This window comes from Mytilus trossulus, unplaced genomic scaffold (assembly GCF_036588685.1).
Source record: "Mytilus trossulus isolate FHL-02 unplaced genomic scaffold, PNRI_Mtr1.1.1.hap1 h1tg000158l__unscaffolded, whole genome shotgun sequence".
Lineage (NCBI taxonomy): Eukaryota > Metazoa > Mollusca > Bivalvia > Mytilida > Mytilidae > Mytilus > Mytilus trossulus.
In genome coordinates this window covers 4,083,028-4,106,014 of record NW_026963304.1, presented here as the reverse complement: position 1 = coordinate 4,106,014, position 22,987 = coordinate 4,083,028, and the positions used below count along the sequence as shown (strand labels likewise).

At 34.5% G+C, this 22,987-nt stretch overlaps 3 protein-coding genes across 3 annotated transcripts in view; 2 read left to right on the top strand and 1 right to left on the bottom strand.

The window, feature by feature from the left end:
• The window catches only part of LOC134700479 (uncharacterized), a 521,631-nt gene that overhangs the window by 91,972 nt on the left and 406,672 nt on the right, over nt 1–22,987 (bottom strand). The window lies entirely within an intron of this gene.
• Nucleotides 148–3,008, top strand: LOC134700502 (uncharacterized). The gene is made up of 2 exons (XM_063561890.1): nt 148–854; nt 2,831–3,008. Exon 1 carries the CDS (start codon nt 305–307, stop codon nt 821–823), a length of 519 nt encoding a protein of 172 aa, XP_063417960.1. The 5' UTR covers nt 148–304; the 3' UTR covers nt 824–854; nt 2,831–3,008.
• Nucleotides 12,786–18,199, top strand: LOC134700539 (uncharacterized). Its single transcript, XM_063561922.1, is given in 4 exon segments — nt 12,786–12,807; nt 16,375–16,513; nt 17,548–17,614; nt 18,173–18,199. Coding segments are annotated over 4 exon segments (255 nt in total).

Sequence of the window (22,987 nt, the reverse complement as noted above, 5' to 3'; positions counted from 1 at the left end):
ATTTACAATACTTTGTTATCAATATCAATAATATACAACATGTTCTACAACTGACATTAAAACTTGTCTGATAAACTGGACAATGTTGTGTAATGAATATATATATTTATGTACGTGGCGGAAGAATTTTATCGTACGATAATTCTATTAATATAACAATAGAATTGTAACAGGTTTTATGAACCCGAGTGTATTTAAATACGGTGGACTCGAATTGAAATTATCGATAAGGGCGTTGACCATTCGCATGTACACACGTAGTTTTTGTTAGTTTAACCTGTATTGCCGTAGACTTACGTTGACAATGTCCGATATGGAGGAGGAAATCTTGGATTTACCGAGTGAGCAAGGTACGTCTACTAGAAATTCGCATGAAATGTCTATTCTGAATGAGGCTCTTAACACGCTAAAGAAAAGAAACAAGCTCATAAGAATTGCTGACAAGTCGGAAGGAGGGTGGAAGACCGTACAAGAATATTTGTCCGATGATTTAGCCAGTGACACCGAGGATGAAAAGAAGATAAGGGCAGCTGATACCCGGGCAGTGAAAAAGTTAAAGTCCGTTAAATCTGCAGACAAGAAGCAGAACGTTCGAAAAAGACCAGCTGAAGCATCCGGTTCTACATCGCAGACAGCGCATAACGCAATTCCAGTTTCTGTCAGCATGCCGCCCTTTCGCGGGAGCAGACCCGGTTACGGAAACCAGGTCAAAAGGTCCAGGGAAGGAGATATGTGTTTCAGGTGTGGATTATTTGGACATTGGGCATCCGATTGCAAAAAAGACACCAAGACTGGATTTGGAGCTCCCAGAGGAAATACATAAGGATTTCAGCGCTCATACGGACACTTTACAGGTACAAGATGTTTATGAAACTTATTTTGAATATGAAAAGGGTCGTTCAGATATTTTTGTTAAAGACAGGCTTAAAAATTCTGTAAACTTTTGGAAAAGTATTAACGCTTCTAGTTTTATTGTTGATACTATTGAAAATGGTTACAAAATACCTTTGTTAAAAGAGCCTGAAAAGATGTATTCTAAAAATAATAAATCTGCGTTAGAGCATTCAGATTTTGTTTCAAGTGCAATTAAAGAGCTCGTGTCGGGCGGTTTAGTAAAACGTGTATCAATTATGCCACACGTTGTTAACCCTTTAACTGTTTCAGTTAACGGTAAAGGTAAACACAGATTGATTTTAGATTTAAGACATGTAAATAAACAAGTGATTGTAAACAAAGTCAAATTCGAAGATTGGAAAACTTTAGCACAATATGTTACTTTGAATTGTTATGGATATGTCTTTGATTTAAAGTCGGGATATCACCACTTAAACATTTTTGAACAACATCAAAAGTATTTAGGGTTTTCGTGGGAAGGAGAATTTTATGTTTTTACTGTGTTGCCATTTGGTTTAAGTTCAAGCGGGTATATATTTACTAAAACTGTGAGACAATTGGTAAAGCACTGGCGTAAATCTAGCATAAAGGTAGCCGTTTATTTAGACGACGGTTTTGGGGTCGAAGTTAGTTATGAACTATGTGAAAAGCACGCTCGAAGAATCAAAGCAGACTTAATTGCTTCTGGTTTTGTGCCAAACAAAGACAAGTGTGTATGGTTACCTGCACAGAATGTTGAGTGGTTAGGTTTTTCATGGAACTTAATTTCTTGCGAATTGCAAATTCCTCAAAGAAAAATAGATGATATATTGAATTTGGTAGCTTTTATACTAAATTCTAGTTACAGGGTAAAGGTACGACAGTTGGCCAAAATATGTGGTAAGTTAATTGCTTTAACACCAGCAGTAGGTAATGTTACCCAGATAATGACGAGAAAACATTTTTTCAGTCATTAATATAAGAGACTATTGGGATCAATATGTAAACATCGGCAAGTATCCCGATTGTATCAATGAGCTTATTTTCTGGAGAGATAATTTGCCTTTATTAAAGGCGGTTGACCTGGTAAAGAACATTTCAAATTTTCATGTTTTCACAGATGCTAGGGATACGGGTGCTGCTGGTTTCATACAAAATTCAACAAACATTTTGCACAAAATGTGGTTAGAAACTGATCGAGGTAGGAGTTCTACTTGGCGAGAAGTAAAAGCAATTCAGTTATGTGTCAGTGCCTTTTCAAAACTCTTACAAAATAGTATCGTGACTTTTCACACAGATAACAAAAATGCTGTTAGCATCATAAATAAAGGTAGCAAAGTACAAGAATTACAACAGTTGTCCTTAGAAATTTATAGGTGTTGTTTACTTGAAAACATTACATTACACATTATCTGGTTACCCAGAAAAGAGAACGAGCAAGCTGATTTTTTAAGTCGGATTATAGATATTGATGACTGGGGTATTTCTCCAGAGTACTTTCAATTTTTAGACGACCTCTGGGGTCCTCATACCTTTGATAGGTTTGCTAATATGGACAATTACAAAGTAGATAAATTTAGTTCGTTGTACTGGAACCCTGGTTCCTCGGCAGTAGACGCTTTCTCGTGCCACTGGGCACAAGAAAACAATCTATTAGTACCACCTGTGTCTTTAGTTTGTAAGTGCATAAACCACTTGGTTAAATGGAAAGCAGAGGGAACACTGATAGTTCCGAGTTGGCCGTCATCTCCTTACTGGCCATTAATTTTTGATGAAAACACAAAATACAGATCTTATGTGTTAGATGTGCTCGAATTTAACGAGGTAGACAGAATTTTAGTTTCTGGAAACAATTTGAATTCTATTTTCGCGAACGGAAAATTCAAAGGTAGAATTTTAGCTGTTCGATTGAAAGCTACTGATTGATATTTGTGAAAACTTTTATTATTTTTTGCAGATTTTACTGACTGGAGGTTCTCTATTCAGAGATGTTGGCTTACAGAAGCTGATTGATGTAGATATTGTGTCACTTGACGATATTTTTGGGACCACATGGTCTGTAGATACCACTGGGTATAGTTATGGTCACTGGACCTGTTTTTTCTGTTTGTTGTAAGCTGAGCAGTTACGCATTTTTCAAGGTAAATATTTATTTAATTTATAATTATTTTACAGAAAATATTTTCAACGGGATTTTGGAACTAGAGGCTCTAAAGAGCCTGTGTCGCTCACCTTGGTCTATGTGCATATTAAACAAAGGACACAAATGGATTCATGACAAAATTGTATTTTGGTGATGGTGATGAGTTTGAAGTTCCTACTTTACTGAACGATTTTGCTTCTTACAATTATATCTATCATGAACTTTGCCCATTAGTAACAGAGAACTATATTTGGTAAAAATTTACATAAATTTACCAAATTAATGAAAATTGTTAAAAATTGACTATAAAGGGCAATAACTCCTTAAGGGGTCAATTGACCATTTAGGTCATGTTGACTTATTTGTAGATCTTACTTTGCTGAACATTATTGCTGTTTACAGTTTATCGCTATCTATAATAGTATTCAAGATAACCAAAAACGGCAAAATTTCTTTCAAAAATTACCAATTGGAGGGCAGCAACCCAACAACCAGTTGTCCAATTCATCAGAAAAATTCAGGGCAGATAGATATTGACTTGATTAACAATTTAACTTCTTGTCAGATTTGCTCTAGATGCTTTGGTTTCATAGTTATAAGCAAAAAACTGCATTTTACCCCTATGTTCTATTTTTTGCCGTGGCGGCCATCTTGGTTGAATGGCCAGGTCATCGGACACATTTTTCAAACTAGATACCCCAAAGATGATTGTGGCCTAGTAGTTTCAGTGGAGATTTTGTAAAAGATTACTTAGATTTATGAAAAATGGTTAAAGATTGACTATAAAGGGCAATAACTCCTAAAGGGGTCAACTGACCATTTTGGTCATGTTGACTTATTTGTAGATCTTACTTTGCTGAACATTATTGCTGTTTACAATTTATCTCTATCTATAATAATATTCAAGATAATAACCAAAAACAGCAAAATTTCCTCAAAATTACCAATTCAGGGGCAGCAACCCAACAACCGATTGACCGATTCATCTGAAAATTTCAGGGCAGATAGTTCTTGACCTGATAAACATTTTTATCCCATGTCAGATTTTCTCAAAATGCTTTGGTTTTTGAGTTATAAGCCAAAAACTGCATTTTACCCCTATGTTCTATTTTTAGCGGTGGCGGCCATCTTGGTTGGTTGACCAGGTCACGCCACACATTTTTAAAACTAGATACCCCAAAGATGATTGTGGCCAAGTTTGGATTGATTTGGCCCAGTTGTTTCAGAGGAGAAGATTTTTGTAAAAGATTACTTTAATTTACGAAAAATGGTTAAAAATTGACTATAAAGGGCAATAACTCCTAAACGGGTCAACTGACCATTTTGGTCATGTTGACTTATTTGTAGATCTTACTTTGCTGAACATAATTGCTGTTTACAGTTTATCTCTATCTATAATAATATTCAAGATAATAACCAAAAACAGCAAAATTTCCTCAAAATTACCAATTCAGGGGCAGCAACCCAACAACCGATTGACCGATTCATCTGAAAAATTCAGGGCAGATAGATATTGACTTGATTAACAATTTAACTTCTTGTCAGATTTGCTCTAGATGCTTTGGTTTCATAGTTATAAGCAAAAAACTGCATTTTACCCCTATGTTCTATTTTTAGCCGTGGCGGCCATCTTGGTTGAATGGCCAGGTCATCAGACACATTTTTCAAACTAGATACCCCAAAGATGATTGTGGCCTAGTAGTTTCAGTGGAGATTTTGTAAAAGATTACTTAGATTTATGAAAAATGGTTAAAGATTGACTATAAAGGGCAATAACTCCTAAAGGGGTCAACTGACCATTTTGGTCATGTTGACTTATTTGTAGATCTTACTTTGCTGAACATTATTGCTGTTTACAATTTATCTCTATCTATAATAATATTCAAGATAATAACCAAAAACAGCAAAATTTCCTCAAAATTACCAATTCAGGGGCAGCAACCCAACAACCGATTGACCGATTCATCTGAAAATTTCAGGGCAGATAGTTCTTGACCTGATAAACATTTTTATCCCATGTCAGATTTTCTCAAAATGCTTTGGTTTTTGAGTTATAAGCCAAAAACTGCATTTTACCCCTATGTTCTATTTTTAACGGTGGCGGCCATCTTGGTTGGTTGACCAGGTCACGCCACACATTTTTTAAACTAGATACCCCAAAGATGATTGTGGCCAAGTTTGGATTGATTTGGCCCAGTTGTTTCAGAGGAGAAGATTTTTGTAAAAGATTACTTTAATTTACGAAAAATGGTTAAAAATTGACTATAAAGGGCAATAACTCCTAAACGGGTCAACTGACCATTTTGATCATGTTGACTTATTTGTAGATCTTACTTTGCTGAACATTATTGCTGTTTACAGTTTATCTCTATCTATAATAATATTCAAGATAATAACCAAAAACAGCAAAATTTCCTCAAAATTACCAATTCAGGGGCAGCAACCCAACAACCGATTGACCGATTCATCTGAAAATTTCAGGGCAGATAGATCTTTACCTGATAAACATTTTTACCCCCATGTCAGATTTCCTCAAAATGCTTTGGTTTTTGAGTTATAAGCCAAAAACTGCATTTTACCCCTTTGTTCTATTTTTAGCCGTGGCGGCCATCTTGGTTGGTTGACCAGGTCACGCCACACATTTTTTAAACTAGATACCCCAAAGATGATTGTGGCCAAGTTTGGATTAATTTGGCCAAGTAGTTTCAGAGGAGAAGATTTTTGTAAAAGATTACTTTAATTAACGAAAAATGGTTAAAAATTGACTATAAAGGGCAATAACTCCTAAACGGGTCAACTGACCATTTTGGTCATGTTGATTTATTTGTAGATCTTACTTTGCTGAACATTATTGCTGTTTACAGTTTATCTCTAACTATAATAATATTCAAGATAATAACCAAAAACAGCAAAATTTCCTCAAAATTACCAATTCAGGGGCAGCAACCCTACAACCGATTGACCGATTCATCTGAAAATTTCAGGGCAGATAGATCTTGACCTGATAAACATTTTTACCCCCATGTCAGATTTGCTCTAAATGCTTTGGTTTTTGAGTTATAAGCCAAAAACTGCATTTTACCCCTATGTTCTATTTTTAGCCGTGGCGGCCATCTTGGTTGGTTGGCGGGGTCACGCCACACAATTTCTAAACTAGATACCCCAATGATGATTATGGCCAAGTTTGGATTAATTTGGCCCAGCAGTTTCAGGAGAAGATTTTTGTAAAAGTTAATGACGACGGACGCAGGACAACGGACGACGACGGACAACGGACGACGACGGACGCCGGACGCCAAGTGATGAGAAAAGCTCACTTGGCCCTTCGGGCCAGGTGAGCTAAAAAGAGACCCCACTTTATATAATTATTACAAATATTTGTTCATTAATCCTGTCTAATTAACAACATGATTTAGTGTAAATTAATAGTAATGTGATTAGACTAAGTAGATAACATACATTTGTGATGTCGATCTTACATCCTGTATCAATGAGGAGTCTACAGACCTCCAGCCGTCCTCCCATGGCAGCCTCCATTAATGCTGTTCGTCCATCATCCTGGAATAATACAACTGACATCAAAACTTGTCTGATAAACTGGACAATGTTGTGTAATGAATATAAACAAAATATATATCACTTGAATCAGTGGTCAAAACTGAATAGAATGACCAGTCACACTTGTATTTATATTGTACATTAACAATAAATAAACAAACCTGATATCTTAAAAAAATATTTTTTTCAAGAAATGTGTAAAATAATTATATCAATGGATTCAGTAGAACAAAACAAGAAAAATGAGACCCCACTTTATATGATTCTTACAAATATTTGTTCATTAAAACTGTCTGATTAACAACATGATTTTGTGTAGATTAATAGTAATGTGATCAGACTAAGTAGATAACATACTGCTGTGATGTCGATCTTACATCCTGTATCAATGAGGAGACGACAGATCTCCAGGTGTCCTAACCTGGCTGCCTCCATTAATGCTGTCCCTCCACCAACCTGTAATATTACAACTGACATCAAAACTTGTCTGATAAACTGGACAATGTTGTGTAATAAATATAAACAAAATATATATCACATGAATCAGTGGTCAAAACTGAATAAAATGACCAGTCACACTTGTATTTATATTGTATATAAACAACAAATAAACATGTTTTGTTGAGAAATGTCAAAACTTCCATTAAACCTGATATCTTAAAAAAATATGTTTTTCAAGAAATGTGTAAAATAATTATATCAATGGATTCAGTAGAACAAAACAAACAAAATGAGACCCCACTTTATATGATTCTTACACATATTTGTTCATTAAAACTGTCTAATTAACAACATGATTTTGTGTAGATTCAGTCATGTCAGTATAACTATTCATTTTAATAAAATATCTTTTTTAAGAAACATGAAAAGGAGTAATATTTTCTAATTCAGAACAATAATATGAATAAAATTGGACCCCACTTTATATAATTATTACAAATATTTGTCCATTAAAACTGTCTAATTAACAACATGATTTTGTGTAGATTAATAGTAATGTGATCAGACTAAGTAGATAACATACTTGTGTGATGTCGATCTTACATCCTGTATCAATGAGGAGTCTACAGATCTCCAGGTGTCCTCCCTCGGCAGCCATCATTAATGCTGTCTGTCCACCATACCTCTGGAATAATACAACTGACATCAAAACTTGTCTGATAAACTGGACAATTTTGTGTAATAAATATAAACAAAATATATATCACATGAATCAGTGGTCAAAACTGAATAAAATGACCAGTCACACTTGTATTTATATTGTATATAAACAATAAATAAACATGTTTTGTTGTGAAATGTCAAAACTTCCATTAAACCTGATATCTTAAAAAAATATTTTTTTCAAGAAATGTGTAAAATAATTATATCAATGGATTCAGTAGAACAAAACAAGTAAAATCAGACCCCACTTTATATAATTATTACACATATTTGTTTCGTTAAAACTGTCTGATTAACAACATGATTTAGTGTAGATTAATAGTAATGTGATCAGACTAAGTAGATAACATACTGTTGTGATGTCGATCTTACATCCTGTATCAATGAGAAGCTGACAGATCTCCAGGTGTCCTTTCCCGGCAGCCTTCATTAATGCTGTCCATCCACCTCTCTGGAATAATACAACTGACATCAAAACTTGTCTGATAAACTGGACAATGTTGTGTAATAAATATAAACAAAATATATATCACATGAATCAGTGGTCAAAACTGAATAAATTGACCAGTCACACTTGAATTTATATTGTACATAAACAACAAATAAACATGTTTTGTTGTGAAATGTCAAAACTTCCATTAAACCTGATATCTTAAAAAAATATTTTTTTCAAGAAATGTGTAAAATAATTATATCAATGGATTCAGTAGAACAAAACAAGTAAAATGAGACCCCACTTTATATAATTATTACAAATATTTGTCCATTAAAAATGTCTAATTAACAACATGATTTAGTGTTGATTAATAGTAATGTGATCAGACTTAGTAGATAATATACCATTGTGATGTCGATCTTACATCCTGTATCAATGAGGAGACGACAGATCTCCAGGTGTCCTAACATGGCTGCCTCCATTAATGCTGTCCCTCCATCAAACTGGAATAATACAACTGACATCAAAACTTGTCTGATAAACTGGACAATGTTGTGTAATAAATATAAACAAAATATATATCACATGAATCAGTGGTCAAAACTGAATAAAATGACCAGTCACACTTGTATTTATATTGATCATAAACAACAAATAAACAACCATTTTTTTTTGTGAGATGTCAAAACTTCCATCAGAACTGTCATGTTAATTTTTTTTTTTTAAGAAATGAATAAAATATTTATATCAATGGATTCATTAAAATTCTCTGAGTAAAATGACATCTCACTTTATATAATCCTAACAAGTATTTGTTAATATAATGATTAAATCTGTCTGATTAACATGATTCAGAATAATGATCAATTTTTTAAAAAGTAACTTTTTCAAAGAAATATGAAAAATAGTTACATTTCCTGATTTAGTTCGAGGAGACAAACAAAATGAGACCCCACTTTATATAATTCTTACAAATATTTTTTGTCCATTAAACCTGTCTAATTAACAACATGATTTTGTATATATTAAGGAATGTGGTCAAAGTGAAGCAATAACATACATGTGTGATATTTGTGTTACACCTACTGTAAAACCTTGGTGTAAAAAATATTCTTGTAAATATTCAAAGTAAGAACTTTCTCAACTATTATTCAAAACAAACAAAAACAATTATTACAAAACAAAATACCTTTATGCATTTTTTTTCTCTCACTAAAACTGTTAAATTAAAAACAGATTTTGATATAGTATCGAATTCAGTATAATGATATAAATATCAGTTTCCATACAGATATATTATTATCTTATGTACAATTTGTTATGTTCTAAAGAAACTTGTAGTTGTGTGTTTTATACTGCTGGTGTACAATCTGTTATGTTCTAAGGTCACTTGCAGTTGAGTGTTTTATCCTGCTGGTGTACAATCTGTTGTTATGAAGTAACTTGTAGTTGTGTGTTTTATCCTGCTGGTGTACAATCTGTTATGTTCTGAAGTAATTTGCAGTTGTGTGTTTTATCCTGCTGGTGTGCAATCTGTTATGTTCTGAAGTTACTTGCAGTTGTGTGTTTTATCCTGCTGGTGTACAATCTGTTATGTTCTAAAGTAATTTGTAGTTGTGTGTTATATACTGCTGGTGTACAATCTGTAATGTTCTGAAGTAATTTGTAGTTGTGTGTTTTATCCTGCTGGTGTACAATCTGTTATGTTCTAAAGTAATTTGTAGTTGTGTGTTTTATACTGCTGGTGTACAATCTGTTATGTTCTAAAGTAATTTGTAGTTGTGTGTTATATACTGCTGGTGTACAATCTGTAATGTTCTGAAGTAATTTGTAGTTGTGTGTTTTATACTGCTGGTGTACAATCTGTTATGTTCTAAAGTAACTTGTAGTTGTGTGTTTTATACTTTGTATGTACAATCTGTTCTGTTCTGAAGTAACTTGTAGCTGTGTGTTCTATACTGCTGGTGTACAATCTGTTCTGTTCTAAAGTCACTTGCAGTTGTGTGTTTTATCCTGCTGGTGTACAATCTGTTCTGTTCTGAAGTAACTTGTAGTTGTGTCTTTTATCCTGCTGGTGTACAATCTGTTATGTTCTGAAGTAACTTGCAGTTGTGTGTTTTATCCTGCTGGTGTACAATCTGTTATGTTCTGAAGTTACTTGCAGTTGTGTGTTTTATCCTGCTGGTGTACAATCTGTTATGTTCTAAAGTAATTTGTAGTTGTGTGTTATATACTGCTGGTGTACAATCTGTTCTGTTCTCAAGTCACTTGCAGTTGTGTGTTATATACTGCTGGTGTACAATCTGTAATGTTCTAAAGTAATTTGTAGTTGTGTGTTTTCTACTGCTGGTGTACATTCTGTTATGTTCTAAAGTAATTTGTAGTTGTGTGTTATATACTGCTGGTGTACAATCTTTAATGTTCTGAAGTAATTTGTAGTTGTGTGTTTTATACTGCTGGTGTACAATCTGTAATGTTCTGAAGTAATTTGTAGTTGTGTGTTTTATACTGCTGGTGTACAATCTGTTATGTTCTAAAGTAATTTGTAGTTGTGTGTTTTATACTTTGTATGTACAATCTGTTCTGTTCTGAAGTAACTTGTAGTTGTGTGTTCTATACTGCTGGTGTACAATCTGTTCTGTTCTAAAGTCACTTGCAGTTGTGTGTTTTATCCTGCTGGTGTACAATCTGTTCTGTTCTGAAGTAACTTGTAGTTGTGTGTTTTATCCTGCTGGTGTACAATCTGTTATGTTCTGAAGTAACTTGCAGTTGTGTGTTTTATCCTGCTGGTGTACAATCTGTTATGTTCTGAAGTTACTTGCAGTTGTGTGTTTTATCCTGCTGGTGTACAATCTGTTATGTTCTAAAGTAATTTGTAGTTGTGTGTTATATACTGCTGGTGTACAATCTGTTCTGTTCTAAAGTCACTTGCAGTTGTGTGTTATATACTGCTGGTGTACAATCTGTAATGTTCTAAAGTAATTTGTAGTTGTGTGTTTTCTACTGCTGGTGTACAATCTTTAATGTTCTGAAGTAATTTGTAGTTGTGTGTTCTGTACTGATGCCGTACAACCTGTTCTGTTCTAAAGTAACATGCAGTTGTATGTTTTTCTGTTATGTTCTATGTTATGTTATGGTTATGTTCTAAAGTAACTTGTTGTCGTGTGTTTATGTACAATATTCAATATTTTGAAGTAACTTGTAGTAATATTTTGTGTGTTTTATATTGTATATGTACAATATCCTGTATGTGAAGTAACTTGTAGTTTTACACTGTTTCACTGTACACTCTTTTTAAGTAACTTGTAGTTTTGTGTCTTTTATTGTACATGTACCATAAGACAACATATCTTAAGATGATTTTTCTATAAAGTATTAAATTAAAGTAGTTTTAAATGTGACTATTTTACTTACAGTTTGATAATCAATGTCTGCACCATTCTGTAGGCTTAATTGTAAGACTTTTATATCTTGAAGTATAGCAGCTGAAATAAGTTTCTGTAAGTAAAAAGAGATAGATTGTAATGAATGTCCTTACTGTTAAATTAGGTAACAATTATGTATTCTTCTGTTTAGCAATGACTACATGTACATACATCATAGATTTTACATTTAATATATTGTTGGAGTTTATGCATTTTATATTATCAAGAGAAACAAAAATTGTTAACCTTCGAAAAATTATTTTTTTATAGAATCATGGACTAGATTTGGTATGTCCTTGATTTTTTTTTCTTGTAGTGTTTTCTGGACTTTGACCTTTGTCCTTTTAAAGACATGTAATACTTAGTCCTTTAATTGCCCCTACTTTTGTCCTTTTTAAGACATGTAGTTGTGTTTTTCATTCACTTAGTATTTTAATTGCCCCTACTTTTGTCCTTTTTAAGACATGTAGTTGTGTTTTTCATTCACCAAGTCCTTTAATTGTCCCTACTTTTGTCCTTTTTAAGACATGTAGTTGGTGTTTTTCATTCACTTAGTCCTTTAATTGCCCCTACTTTTGTCCTTTCTAAGACATGTAGTTGTGTTTTTCATTCACCAAGTCCTTTAATTGCCCCTACTTTTGTCCTTTTTAAGACATGCAGTAGTGTTTTTCATTCACTTAGTCCTTTAATTGCCCCTACTTTTGTCCTTTTTAAGACATGTAGTTGTGTTTTTCATTCACCAAGTCCTTTAATTGCTCCTACTTTTGTCCTTTTTAAGACATGTAATTTTATTTTTCATTCACTTTGTCCTTTAATTGCCCCTACTTTTGTCCTTTTCAAGACATGTAGTTGTGTTTTTTATTCACTTGGTCCTTTAACTGCCCCTACTTTTGTCCTTTTTAAGACATGTAGTTGTGTTTTTTATTCACTCAGTCCTTTAATTGCCCCTAGGTACTTTCTCATCCTTTTTGTTATATCAGATAGTAGAAATCTCTCTTTACTTACTTAAAGAGAAAATTATATAAGTGTTTGTACATTGAATACGTGTACATGTGTATTATAATAAAGTAATGAGACTGTGACTGAACAAGAACAAAACACTATTGGATTAAAATTGTGTGTTGTAGCAGTTGGCACTTCATACCACAAAATAGATATGTCTTATTCAACTCACATGAACTTAACAATGGCAAGGGGAGATAACTTCTGTATTCTTTTTATTCAGTAAAATTGTCCAATGTTTTTTCAAATAACACTATAGACCTATGAATTACATATTTGACATTGTAAACAATGATTCTGAAGGCACTACACACATAATACACTGTCTACTACTGGAAAGAATTTTATACTTGAAAATTATTTGATTAATTTCTAAGTGAAAAAACTTAAAGCTACTCAATACTGATTCAAATTTTTTTGTGTAACTCAACTGCCGCTCAGTATTGTACGATAATAAGCAGAGCACTCCCATGTAAGTTACTGGCACCCTAACCTATAATAATAAGCAGAGCACTCCCATCTAAGTTACTGACACCCTAACATATAATAATAAGCAGAGCACTCCCATGTAAGTTACTGGCACCCTAACCTATAATAATAAGCAGAGCACTCCCATGTAAGTTACTGACACCCTAACCTATAATAATAAGCAAAGCACTCCCATGTAAGTTACTGACACCCTAACCTATTATAATATGCAGATCCTTCCCATGTAATTAATGACTCTCTAACCTATAATAATAAACAGAGCACTCCCATGTAAGTTACTGACACCCTAACCTATAATTAGCAGAGCACTCCCATGTAAGTTTCTGACACCCTAACCTATTAGAAATAAGCAGAGCACTCCCATGTAAGTTACTGACACTCTAACATATTATAATAGGCAGAGCACTCCCATGTAAGTTACTGACACCCTAACCTATTATAATAAGCAAAGCACTCCTATGTAAGTTACTGACACCCTAACCTATTATAATAAGCAGATCCTTCCCATGTAGTTACTGACTCTCTAACCTATAATAATAAACAGAGCACTCCCATGTAAGTTACTGACACCCTAACCTATAATTAGCAGAGCACTCCCATGTAAGTTACTGACACCCTTACCTATTATAATAAGCAGAGCACTCCCATGTAAGTTACTGACACTCTAACCTATTATAATAAGCAGAGCCCTCCCATGTTAGTTACTGACACCCTAACCTATTAGAAATAAGCAGAGCACTCCCATGTAAGTTACTGACACCCTAACCTATTATAATAAGCAGAGCACTCCCATGTAAGTTACTGACACCCTAACCTATTATATGAAACAGAGCCTTCCCATGTAAGTTACTCACACCCTAACCTATAATAATAGGCAGAGCACTCCCATGTAAGTTACTGACACCCTAACCTATTATAAAAAGCAGAGCACTCCCATGTAAGTTTCTGACACCCTAACCTATTATAATAAGCAGAGCATTCCCATGTAAGTTACTGACACCTTAACCTTTAATAATAAGCAGATAATTCTCATGTAAGTTTCTGACACCCTAACCTATTATAATAAGCAGAGCACTCCCATGTAAGTTACTGACACCCTAACCTATTATATGAAACAGAGCCTTCCCATGTAAGTTACTCACACCCTAACCTATAATAATAGGCAGAGCACTCCCATGTAAGTTACTGACACCCTAACCTATTATAACCAGATGCTCCGCAGGGCGTAGCTTTATACGACCGCAGAGGTTGAACCCTGAACGGTTGGGGCAAGTATGGACACAACATTCAAGCTGGATTCCGCTCTAAATTTGGATTGTGATTAAATAGTTGACACAGCATAGGTTTCTGACACAGAATGAATGTATTCAAATGAACTTAACATTTTTGTTTTCTCTTAGAGCAATTCACTATGCTGTTGAATATTAATCCTCTCAAAAAAATGTTTGAAGAAATTATCTTTTTATTTCTGAAATTTCAAATGAGAAAAATTGAACCCAATTTTTTATTCACATCCCCCTTTCCCTTATTCCAAAACTAATTTCAATTAAAATATTCTAATGGAGTTTGCAACAATTACTACTCATTTAAATACATCATAAAATATTAAGATGTAAAAAAACTGCTTGTTATCACTGAATGGTAAAGATTATTTAAATTTATCAGTTGGTAGTAAAAAGTGAATATACATTGTATATTGTATATAACAAAGATTTAAGTTGATTCTGGACAAAGAAAGATAACTCCAATTAAAAAAAATTCTTGCAGATATTTCTTGCTTACTATACTGGACAAAGAAAGATAACTCTTAATTAAAAAAAAAATTGCTATTTCACAATATTGTGAAATTAGATATTTCTTGCCATTGCACAATACTGTGCAATTGAAAAGACTTGCTATTGCACAATACTTAATATAATAATTTTAGATCCTGATTTGGACCAACTTGAAAACTGGGCCCATAATCAAAAATCTAAGTACATGTTTAGATTCAGCATATCAAAGAGGCCCAAGAATTTAATTTTTGTTAAAATCAAACTTAGTTAAATTTTGGACCCTTTGCACTTTTATTTAGACCAATTTTAAAACTGGACCAAAAATTTAGAATCTACATACACAGTTAGATTTGGCATATCAAAGAACCCCAATTATTCAATTTTTGATGAAATCAAACAATGTTTAATTTTGGACCTCGATTTGGGCCAACTTGAAAACTGGGCCAATAATCAAAAATCTAAGTACATTTTTAGATTCAGCATATCAAAGAACCCCAAGGTTTCAATTTTTGTTAAAATCAAACTAAGTTTAATTTTGGACCCTTTGGACCTTAATATAGACCAATTTGAAAACGGGACCAAAAATTAAGAATCTACATACACAGTTAGATTCGGCATATTAAAGAACCCCAATTATTCAATTTTGATGACATCAAACAAAGTTTAATTTTGGACCCTTTGGGCCCCTTTTTCCTTAACTGTTGGGACCAAAACTCCAAAAATCAATACCAACCTTCCTTTTATAGTCATAAACCTTGTGTTTAAATTTCATAGATTTCTATTTACTTATACTAACGCTATGGTGTGAAAACCAAGAAAAATGCTTATTTTGGTCCCTTTTTGGCCCCTAATTCCTAATCTGTTGGGACCGAAACTCCCAAAATCAATACCAACCTTCCTTTTGTGGTTATAAACATTGTGTTTAAATTTCATTGATTTCTATATACTTTAACTAAAGTTATTGTGAGAAAACCAAGAATAATGCTTATTTGGGCCCTTTTTTGGCCCCTAATTCCTAAACTGTTGAAACCAAAACTCCCAAAATCAATCCCAACCTTTCTTTTGTGGTCATAAACCTTGTGTCAAAATTTCATAGATTTCTATTAACTTAAACTAAAGTTGTAGTGCGAAAACCAAGAAAATGCTTATTTGGGCCCTTTTTGGCCCCTAATTCCTAAAATGTTGGGACCAAAACTCCCAAAATCAATACCAGCCTTCCTTTTATGGTCATAAACCTTGTGTTAAAATTTCATAGATTTTTATTCACTTTTACTAAAGTTAGAGTGCGAAAACTAAAAGTATTCGGACGACGACGACGACGACGACGACGACGACGCCAAAGTGATAGCAATATACGACGAAAATTTTTTCAAAATTTGCGGTCGTATAAAAAGCAGAGCACTCCCATGTAAGTTTCTGACACCCTAACCTATTATAATAAGCAGAGCATTCCCATGTAAGTTACTGACACCTTAACCTTTAATAATAAGCAGATAATTCTCATGTAAGTTTCTGACACCCTAACCTATTATAATAAGCAGAGCACTCCCATGTAAGTTACTGACACCCTAACCTATAATAATAAGCATAGCACTCCCATGTAAGTTACTGACACCCTAACCTATTATAATAAGCAGAGCACTCCCATGTAAGTTACTGACACCCTTACCTATTATAATAAGCAGAGCACTCCCATGTACGTTACTGACACCCTAACCTATTATAATAGGCAGAGCACTCCCATGTAAGTTACTGACACTCTAACATATTATAATAGGCAGAGCACTCCCATGTAAGTTACTGACACCCTAACCCATTATAATAAGCAAAGCACTCCTATGTAAGTTACTGACACCCTAACCTATTATAATAAGCAGATCCTTCCCATGTAGTTACTGACTCTCTAACCTATAATAATAAACAGAGCTCTCCCATGTAAGTTACTGACACCCTAATGTATAATTAGCAGAGCACTCCCATGTAAGTTACTGACACCCTAACCTATTATAATAAGCAGAGCACTCCCATGTAAGTTACTGACACTCTAACCTATTATAATAAGCAGAGCCTTCCCATGTTAGTTACTGACACCCTAACCTATTATAATAAGCAGAGCCCTCCCATGTTAGTTACTGACACCCTAACCTATAATAATAAGCAGAGCACTCCAATGTAAGTTACTGACACCCTAACCTATTATAATAAGCAGAGCACCCCCATGTAAGTTACTGACACCCTAACCTATTATAATAAGCAGAGCACTCCCATGTAAGTTACTGACACCCTTACCTATTATAATAAGCAGAGCACTCCCATGTAAGTTACTCACACCCTAACCTATAATAATAAGCAGAACACTCCCATGTAAGTTACTGACACCCTAACCTATTATAAGAAACAGAGCCTTCCCATGTAAGTTACTCACACCCTAACCTATAATAATAGGCAGAGCACTCCCATGTAAGTTACTGACACCCTAACCTATTATAATAAGCAGAGCACTCCCATGTAAGTTTCTGACACCCTAACCTATTATAATAAGCAGAGCATTCCCATGTAAGTTACTGACACCTTAACCTTTAATAATAAGCAGAGCAATCCCATGTAAGTTTCTGACACCCTAACCTATTATAATAAGCAGAGCACTCCCATGTAAGTTACTGACACCCTAACCTATAATAGGCAGAGCACTCCCATGTAAGTTACTGACACCCTAACATATAATAATAGGCAGAGCACTCCCATGTAAGTTACTGACACCCTAACCTATTATAATAAGCAGAGCACTCCCATGTAAGTAACCGACACCCTTACCTATTATAATAAGCAGAGCCTTCCCATGTTAGTTACTGACACCCTAACCTATTATAATAAGCAGAGCACTCCCATGTAAGTTACTGACACCCTAACCTATTATAATAAGCAGAGCACTACCATGTTAGTTACTGACACCCTAACCTATAATAATAAGCAGAGCAATCCCATGCAAGTTTCTGACACCCTAACCTATTATAATAAGCAGAGCACTACCATGTTAGTTACTGACACCCTAACCTATTATAATAAGCAGAGCACTCCAATGTAAGTTACTGACACCCAAACCTATTATAATAAGCAGAGCACTACCATGTTAGTTACTGACACCCTAACCTATAATAATAAGCAGAGCAATCCCATGTAAGTTTCTGACACCCTAACCTATTATAATAAGCAGAGCACTACCATGTTAGTTACTGACACCCTAACCTATTAGAAATAAGCAGAGCACTCCCATGTAAGTTACTGACACTCTAACATATTATAATAGGCAGAGCACTCCCATGTAAGTTACTGACACCCTAACCTATTATAATAAGCAAAGCACTCCTATGTAAGTTACTGACACCCTAACCTATTATAATAAGCAGATCCTTCCCATGTAGTTACTGACTCTCTAACCTATAATAATAAACAGAGCACTCCCATGTAAGTTACTGACACCCTAACCTAAATAATAAGCACAGCCTTCCCATGTAAGTTACTGACACCCTAACCTATAATAATAAGCAGAGCATTCCCATGTAAGTTACTGACACTCTAACCTATAAAAATAAGCAGATCACTACCATGTTAGTTACTGACACCCTAACCTATTAGAAATAAGCAGAGCACTCCCATGTAAGTTTCTGACACCCTAACCTATTATTATAAGCAGAGCACTCCTATGTAAGTTACTGATACTCTAACCTATTAAAATAAGCAGAGCCCTCCCATGTAAGTTTCTGACACCCTAACCTATTATTATAAGCAGAGCCTTCCCATGTAATTACTGACACTGTAACCTATAATAATAAGCAGAGCACTCCCATGTAAGTAACTGACACTCTAACCTATAATATTAAGCAGAGCACTCCCATGTAAGTTACTGACACTCTAACCTATTATAATAAGCAGAGCCTTCCCATGTTAGTTACTGACACCCTAACCTATAATAATAAGCAGAGCACTCCAATGTAAGTTACTGACACCCTAATCTATAATTAGCAGAGCACTCCCATGTAAGTTACTGACACCCTAACCTATTATAATAAGCAGAGCACTCCCATGTAAGTTACTGACACTCTAACCTATTATAATAAGCAGAGCCTTCCCATGTTAGTTACTGACACCCTAACCTATTATAATAAGCAGAGCCCTCCCATGTTAGTTACTGACACCCTAACCTATAATAATAAGCAGAGCACTCCAATGTAAGTTACTGACACCCTAACCTATTATAATAAGCAGAGCACCCCCATGTAAGTTACGGACACCCTAACCTATCATAATAAGCAGAGCACTCCCATGTAAGTTACTGACACCCTTACCTATTATAATAAGCAGAGCACTCCCATGTAAGTTACTCACACCCTAACCTATAATAATAAGCAGAGCACTCCCATGTAAGTTACTGACACCCTAACCTATTATAAGAAACAGAGCCTTCCCATGTAAGTTACTCACACCCTAACCTATAATAATAGGCAGAGCACTCCCATGTAAGTTACTGACACCCTAACCTATTATAATAAGCAGAGCACTCCCATGTAAGTTTCTGACACCCTAACCTATTATAATAAGCAGAGCATTCCCATGTAAGTTACTGACACCTTAACCTTTAATAATAAGCAGAGCAATCCCATGTAAGTTTCTGACACCCTAACCTATTATAATAAGCAGAGCACTCCCATGTAAGTTACTGACACCCTAACCTATAATAGGCAGAGCACTCCCATGTAAGTTACTGACACCCTAACATATAATAATAGGCAGAGCACTCCCATGTAAGTTACTGACACCCTAACATATAATAATAGGCAGAGCCTTCCCATGTTAGTTACTGACACCCTAACCTATTATAATAAGCAGAGCACTCCCATGTAAGTTACTGACACCCTAACCTATTATAATAAGCAGAGCACTACCATGTTAGTTACTGACACCCTAACCTATAATAATAAGCAGAGCAATCCCATGTAAGTTTCTGACACCCTAACCTATTATAATAAGCAGAGCACTACCATGTTAGTTACTGACACCCTAACCTATTAGAAATAAGCAGAGCACTCCCATGTAAGTTACTGACACTCTAACATATTATAATAGGCAGAGCACTCCCATGTAAGTTACTGACACCCTAACCTATTATAATAAGCAAAGCACTCCTATGTAAGTTACTGACACCCTAACCTATTATAATAAGCAGATCCTTCCCATGTAGTTACTGACTCTCTAACCTATAATAATAAACAGAGCACTCCCATGTAAGTTACTGACACCCTAACCTAAATAATAAGCACAGCCTTCCCATGTAAGTTACTTACACCCTAACCTATTATAATAAGCAGAGCAATCCCATGTAAGTTACTGACACCCTAACCTATTATAATAAGCAGAGCATTCCCATGTAAGTTACTGACACTCTAACCTATAATAATAAGCAGATCACTACCATGTTAGTTACTGACACCCTAACCTATTAGAAATAAGCAGAGCACTCCCATGTAAGTTTCTGACACCCTAACCTATTATTATAAGCAGAGCACTCCTATGTAAGTTACTGATACTCTAACCTATTAAAATAAGCAGAGCCCTCCCATGTAAGTTTCTGACACCCTAACCTATTATTATAAGCAGAGCCTTCCCATGTAATTACTGACACTGTAACCTATAATAATAAGCAGAGCACTCCCATGTAAGTAACTGACACTCTAACCTATAATATTAAGCAGAGAACTCCCATGTAAGTTACTGACACCCTATCATATTATAATAAGCAGAGCCTTCCCATGTAATTACTGACACTGTAACCTATAATAATAAACAGAGCCTTCCGATGTAAGTTACTGACACTCTAACCTATAATAATAAGCACAGCCTTCCAATGTAAGTAACTGATAGCCTAACCTATTATAATAAGCAGAGCACTCCCATGTAAGTTACTGACACCCTAACCTATTAAAATAAGCAGAGCCTTTCCATGTAATTACTGACACTGTAACCTATAATAATAAGCAGAGCTTTCCGATGTAAGTTACTGACACTCTAAGCTTAGAGGATATATATCAAGTTACTCGGAAATCTGCATGAGTGCAAGTGTCATCCGTGTAATGAGTAGAAGTGTCAAATGTTTTAAGTGCACCTGTCTTTGTACCATTTTTGTATTTTTTTGTTTGCTGTGTTCTTTGAATAAGTAGTTTTGTAGTTCACCTAGAATTCTACTAGTTTTATCTCAAATTACCACATACGTGTATATAATTGTACCATAATGGGGAACAAAACAACACCTGACAAGTAGACTATTAATTAAATCTTACCTCATTCCAACTTTCCATTATAGCCTAAAAATTGAAAAGAAAAGTTATATTTAATATATACTGTTGAGTTTTAATTGAGGTATTTGTGTTATTGCCAATTGAAAAAACATGATCACTATGGGTGGTAAAATACAGACCTAATATTTTCATCTTCTTATTTCATTCAAATAATATATAATAGCATTGAAACAGTAATTTATCTCAACTTTTCTGCACTATTTAAAGTTTAATAATGAACTGAACTAAAAACGTTGAAGATCTGATCACATACCTAAATGAGGTACAGATGTATTCTACAAGCAGGGTGTGACTCTTTCCATGGAACACAAGAACATCTATTGCACTTTCCCAGACCTAAGAATGTCAAAAGTTTTATTTACCAGCATTAAGACACACATAAAGAACAATATTAAATATCAAATTGCAGCTTCTCGAAACACTGTCTATAATCAACTAGACCAGTCACATTAAATTCAATCATTTTTTTTTATTCTGTATGTGCCTGTCGAAAGACAGGACCTATAAGGTAGTGGATGTAGTTAGAAGCTGTGTACCATATTTATTTTTCCTTCATTGTTGTAGTACAAAGTAGGCTGTTGATGTTTTCTTTTGAAATGTTTCACATTTTATCATACCAAGGCTTTTTATAGATGAGTATATGGAATGGGTTTTGCTCATTGTTAAAGGCTATTGGACGACCTGTAATTATTTATATCTTTGTCCTATGGTCTAGGAATAATTGTATCATTGTTTATCATACCACACCTCCTTAAGGTAACTTTGAACTAGACAGACTTGTGTCGCTGCATGCAATTGACAGGCTATTTCTGGAATCATGTCTTTCACCGGAAAATATCCTCAATTTGCACGCCTTTATGACATCATTTACCAGATAGAAGGCGCGCCTGTATCCCTACTCTATTAAAGTTTCAAGCATTTTCAGAATCGTCATTCTGCAGGGTAGTTCAGAAAAAATACCACTTAAGGGAGGTTGACCAACTTATTAAATTTTAATTTTCCAAATATTTCGTGCAATATACGATCAAACTTTTTTACCCGTTCATTATAGTCATGTGGTGATGGAAGTCATATGACAGATTAAACTAACTACCGTATCCCGGAACTGGCCTATTGAGGTAACATCTTCACTGAGGCATAAATGATCATTCCCTAAAATTATTTAAGCAAAGAAAACTTTCATGAAAATTTTCCCTGTACAATGCACAACAGAAAATATAAGAATGTGTCCATATTACATGGATGCCTCACTCGCACTATCATTTTTATGTTCAGTGGACCGTGAAATTGGGGTCAAAACTCTGAAAATTAAAAAGATCATATCATAGGGAACATATGTACGAAGTTTCAAGTTGATTGGACTTCAACTTCATCAAAAAGTACCTTGACCAAAAACTTTAACCTGAAGTGGGACAGAAGCATTTTCTTTGTTCAGTGGACCGTGAAATTGGGGTCAAAACTCTTAAAATTAGAAAGATCATATCATAGGGAACATGTGTACTAAGTTTCAAGTTGATTGGACTTTAACTTCATCAAAAACTACCTTGACAAAAACTTTAACCTGAAGTGGGACAGACACATTTTCTATGTTCAGTGGACCCTGAAATTGAGGTCAAAACTCTAATTTGGCATTAAAATTAGAAAGATCATATTATAGGGAACATGTGAACTAAGTGTCAAGTTGATTGGACTTTATCAAAAACTACATTGACCAAAAACTTTAACAGGAAGCGGGACAGACGGACGAACGGACAGATGAACAAACAGAC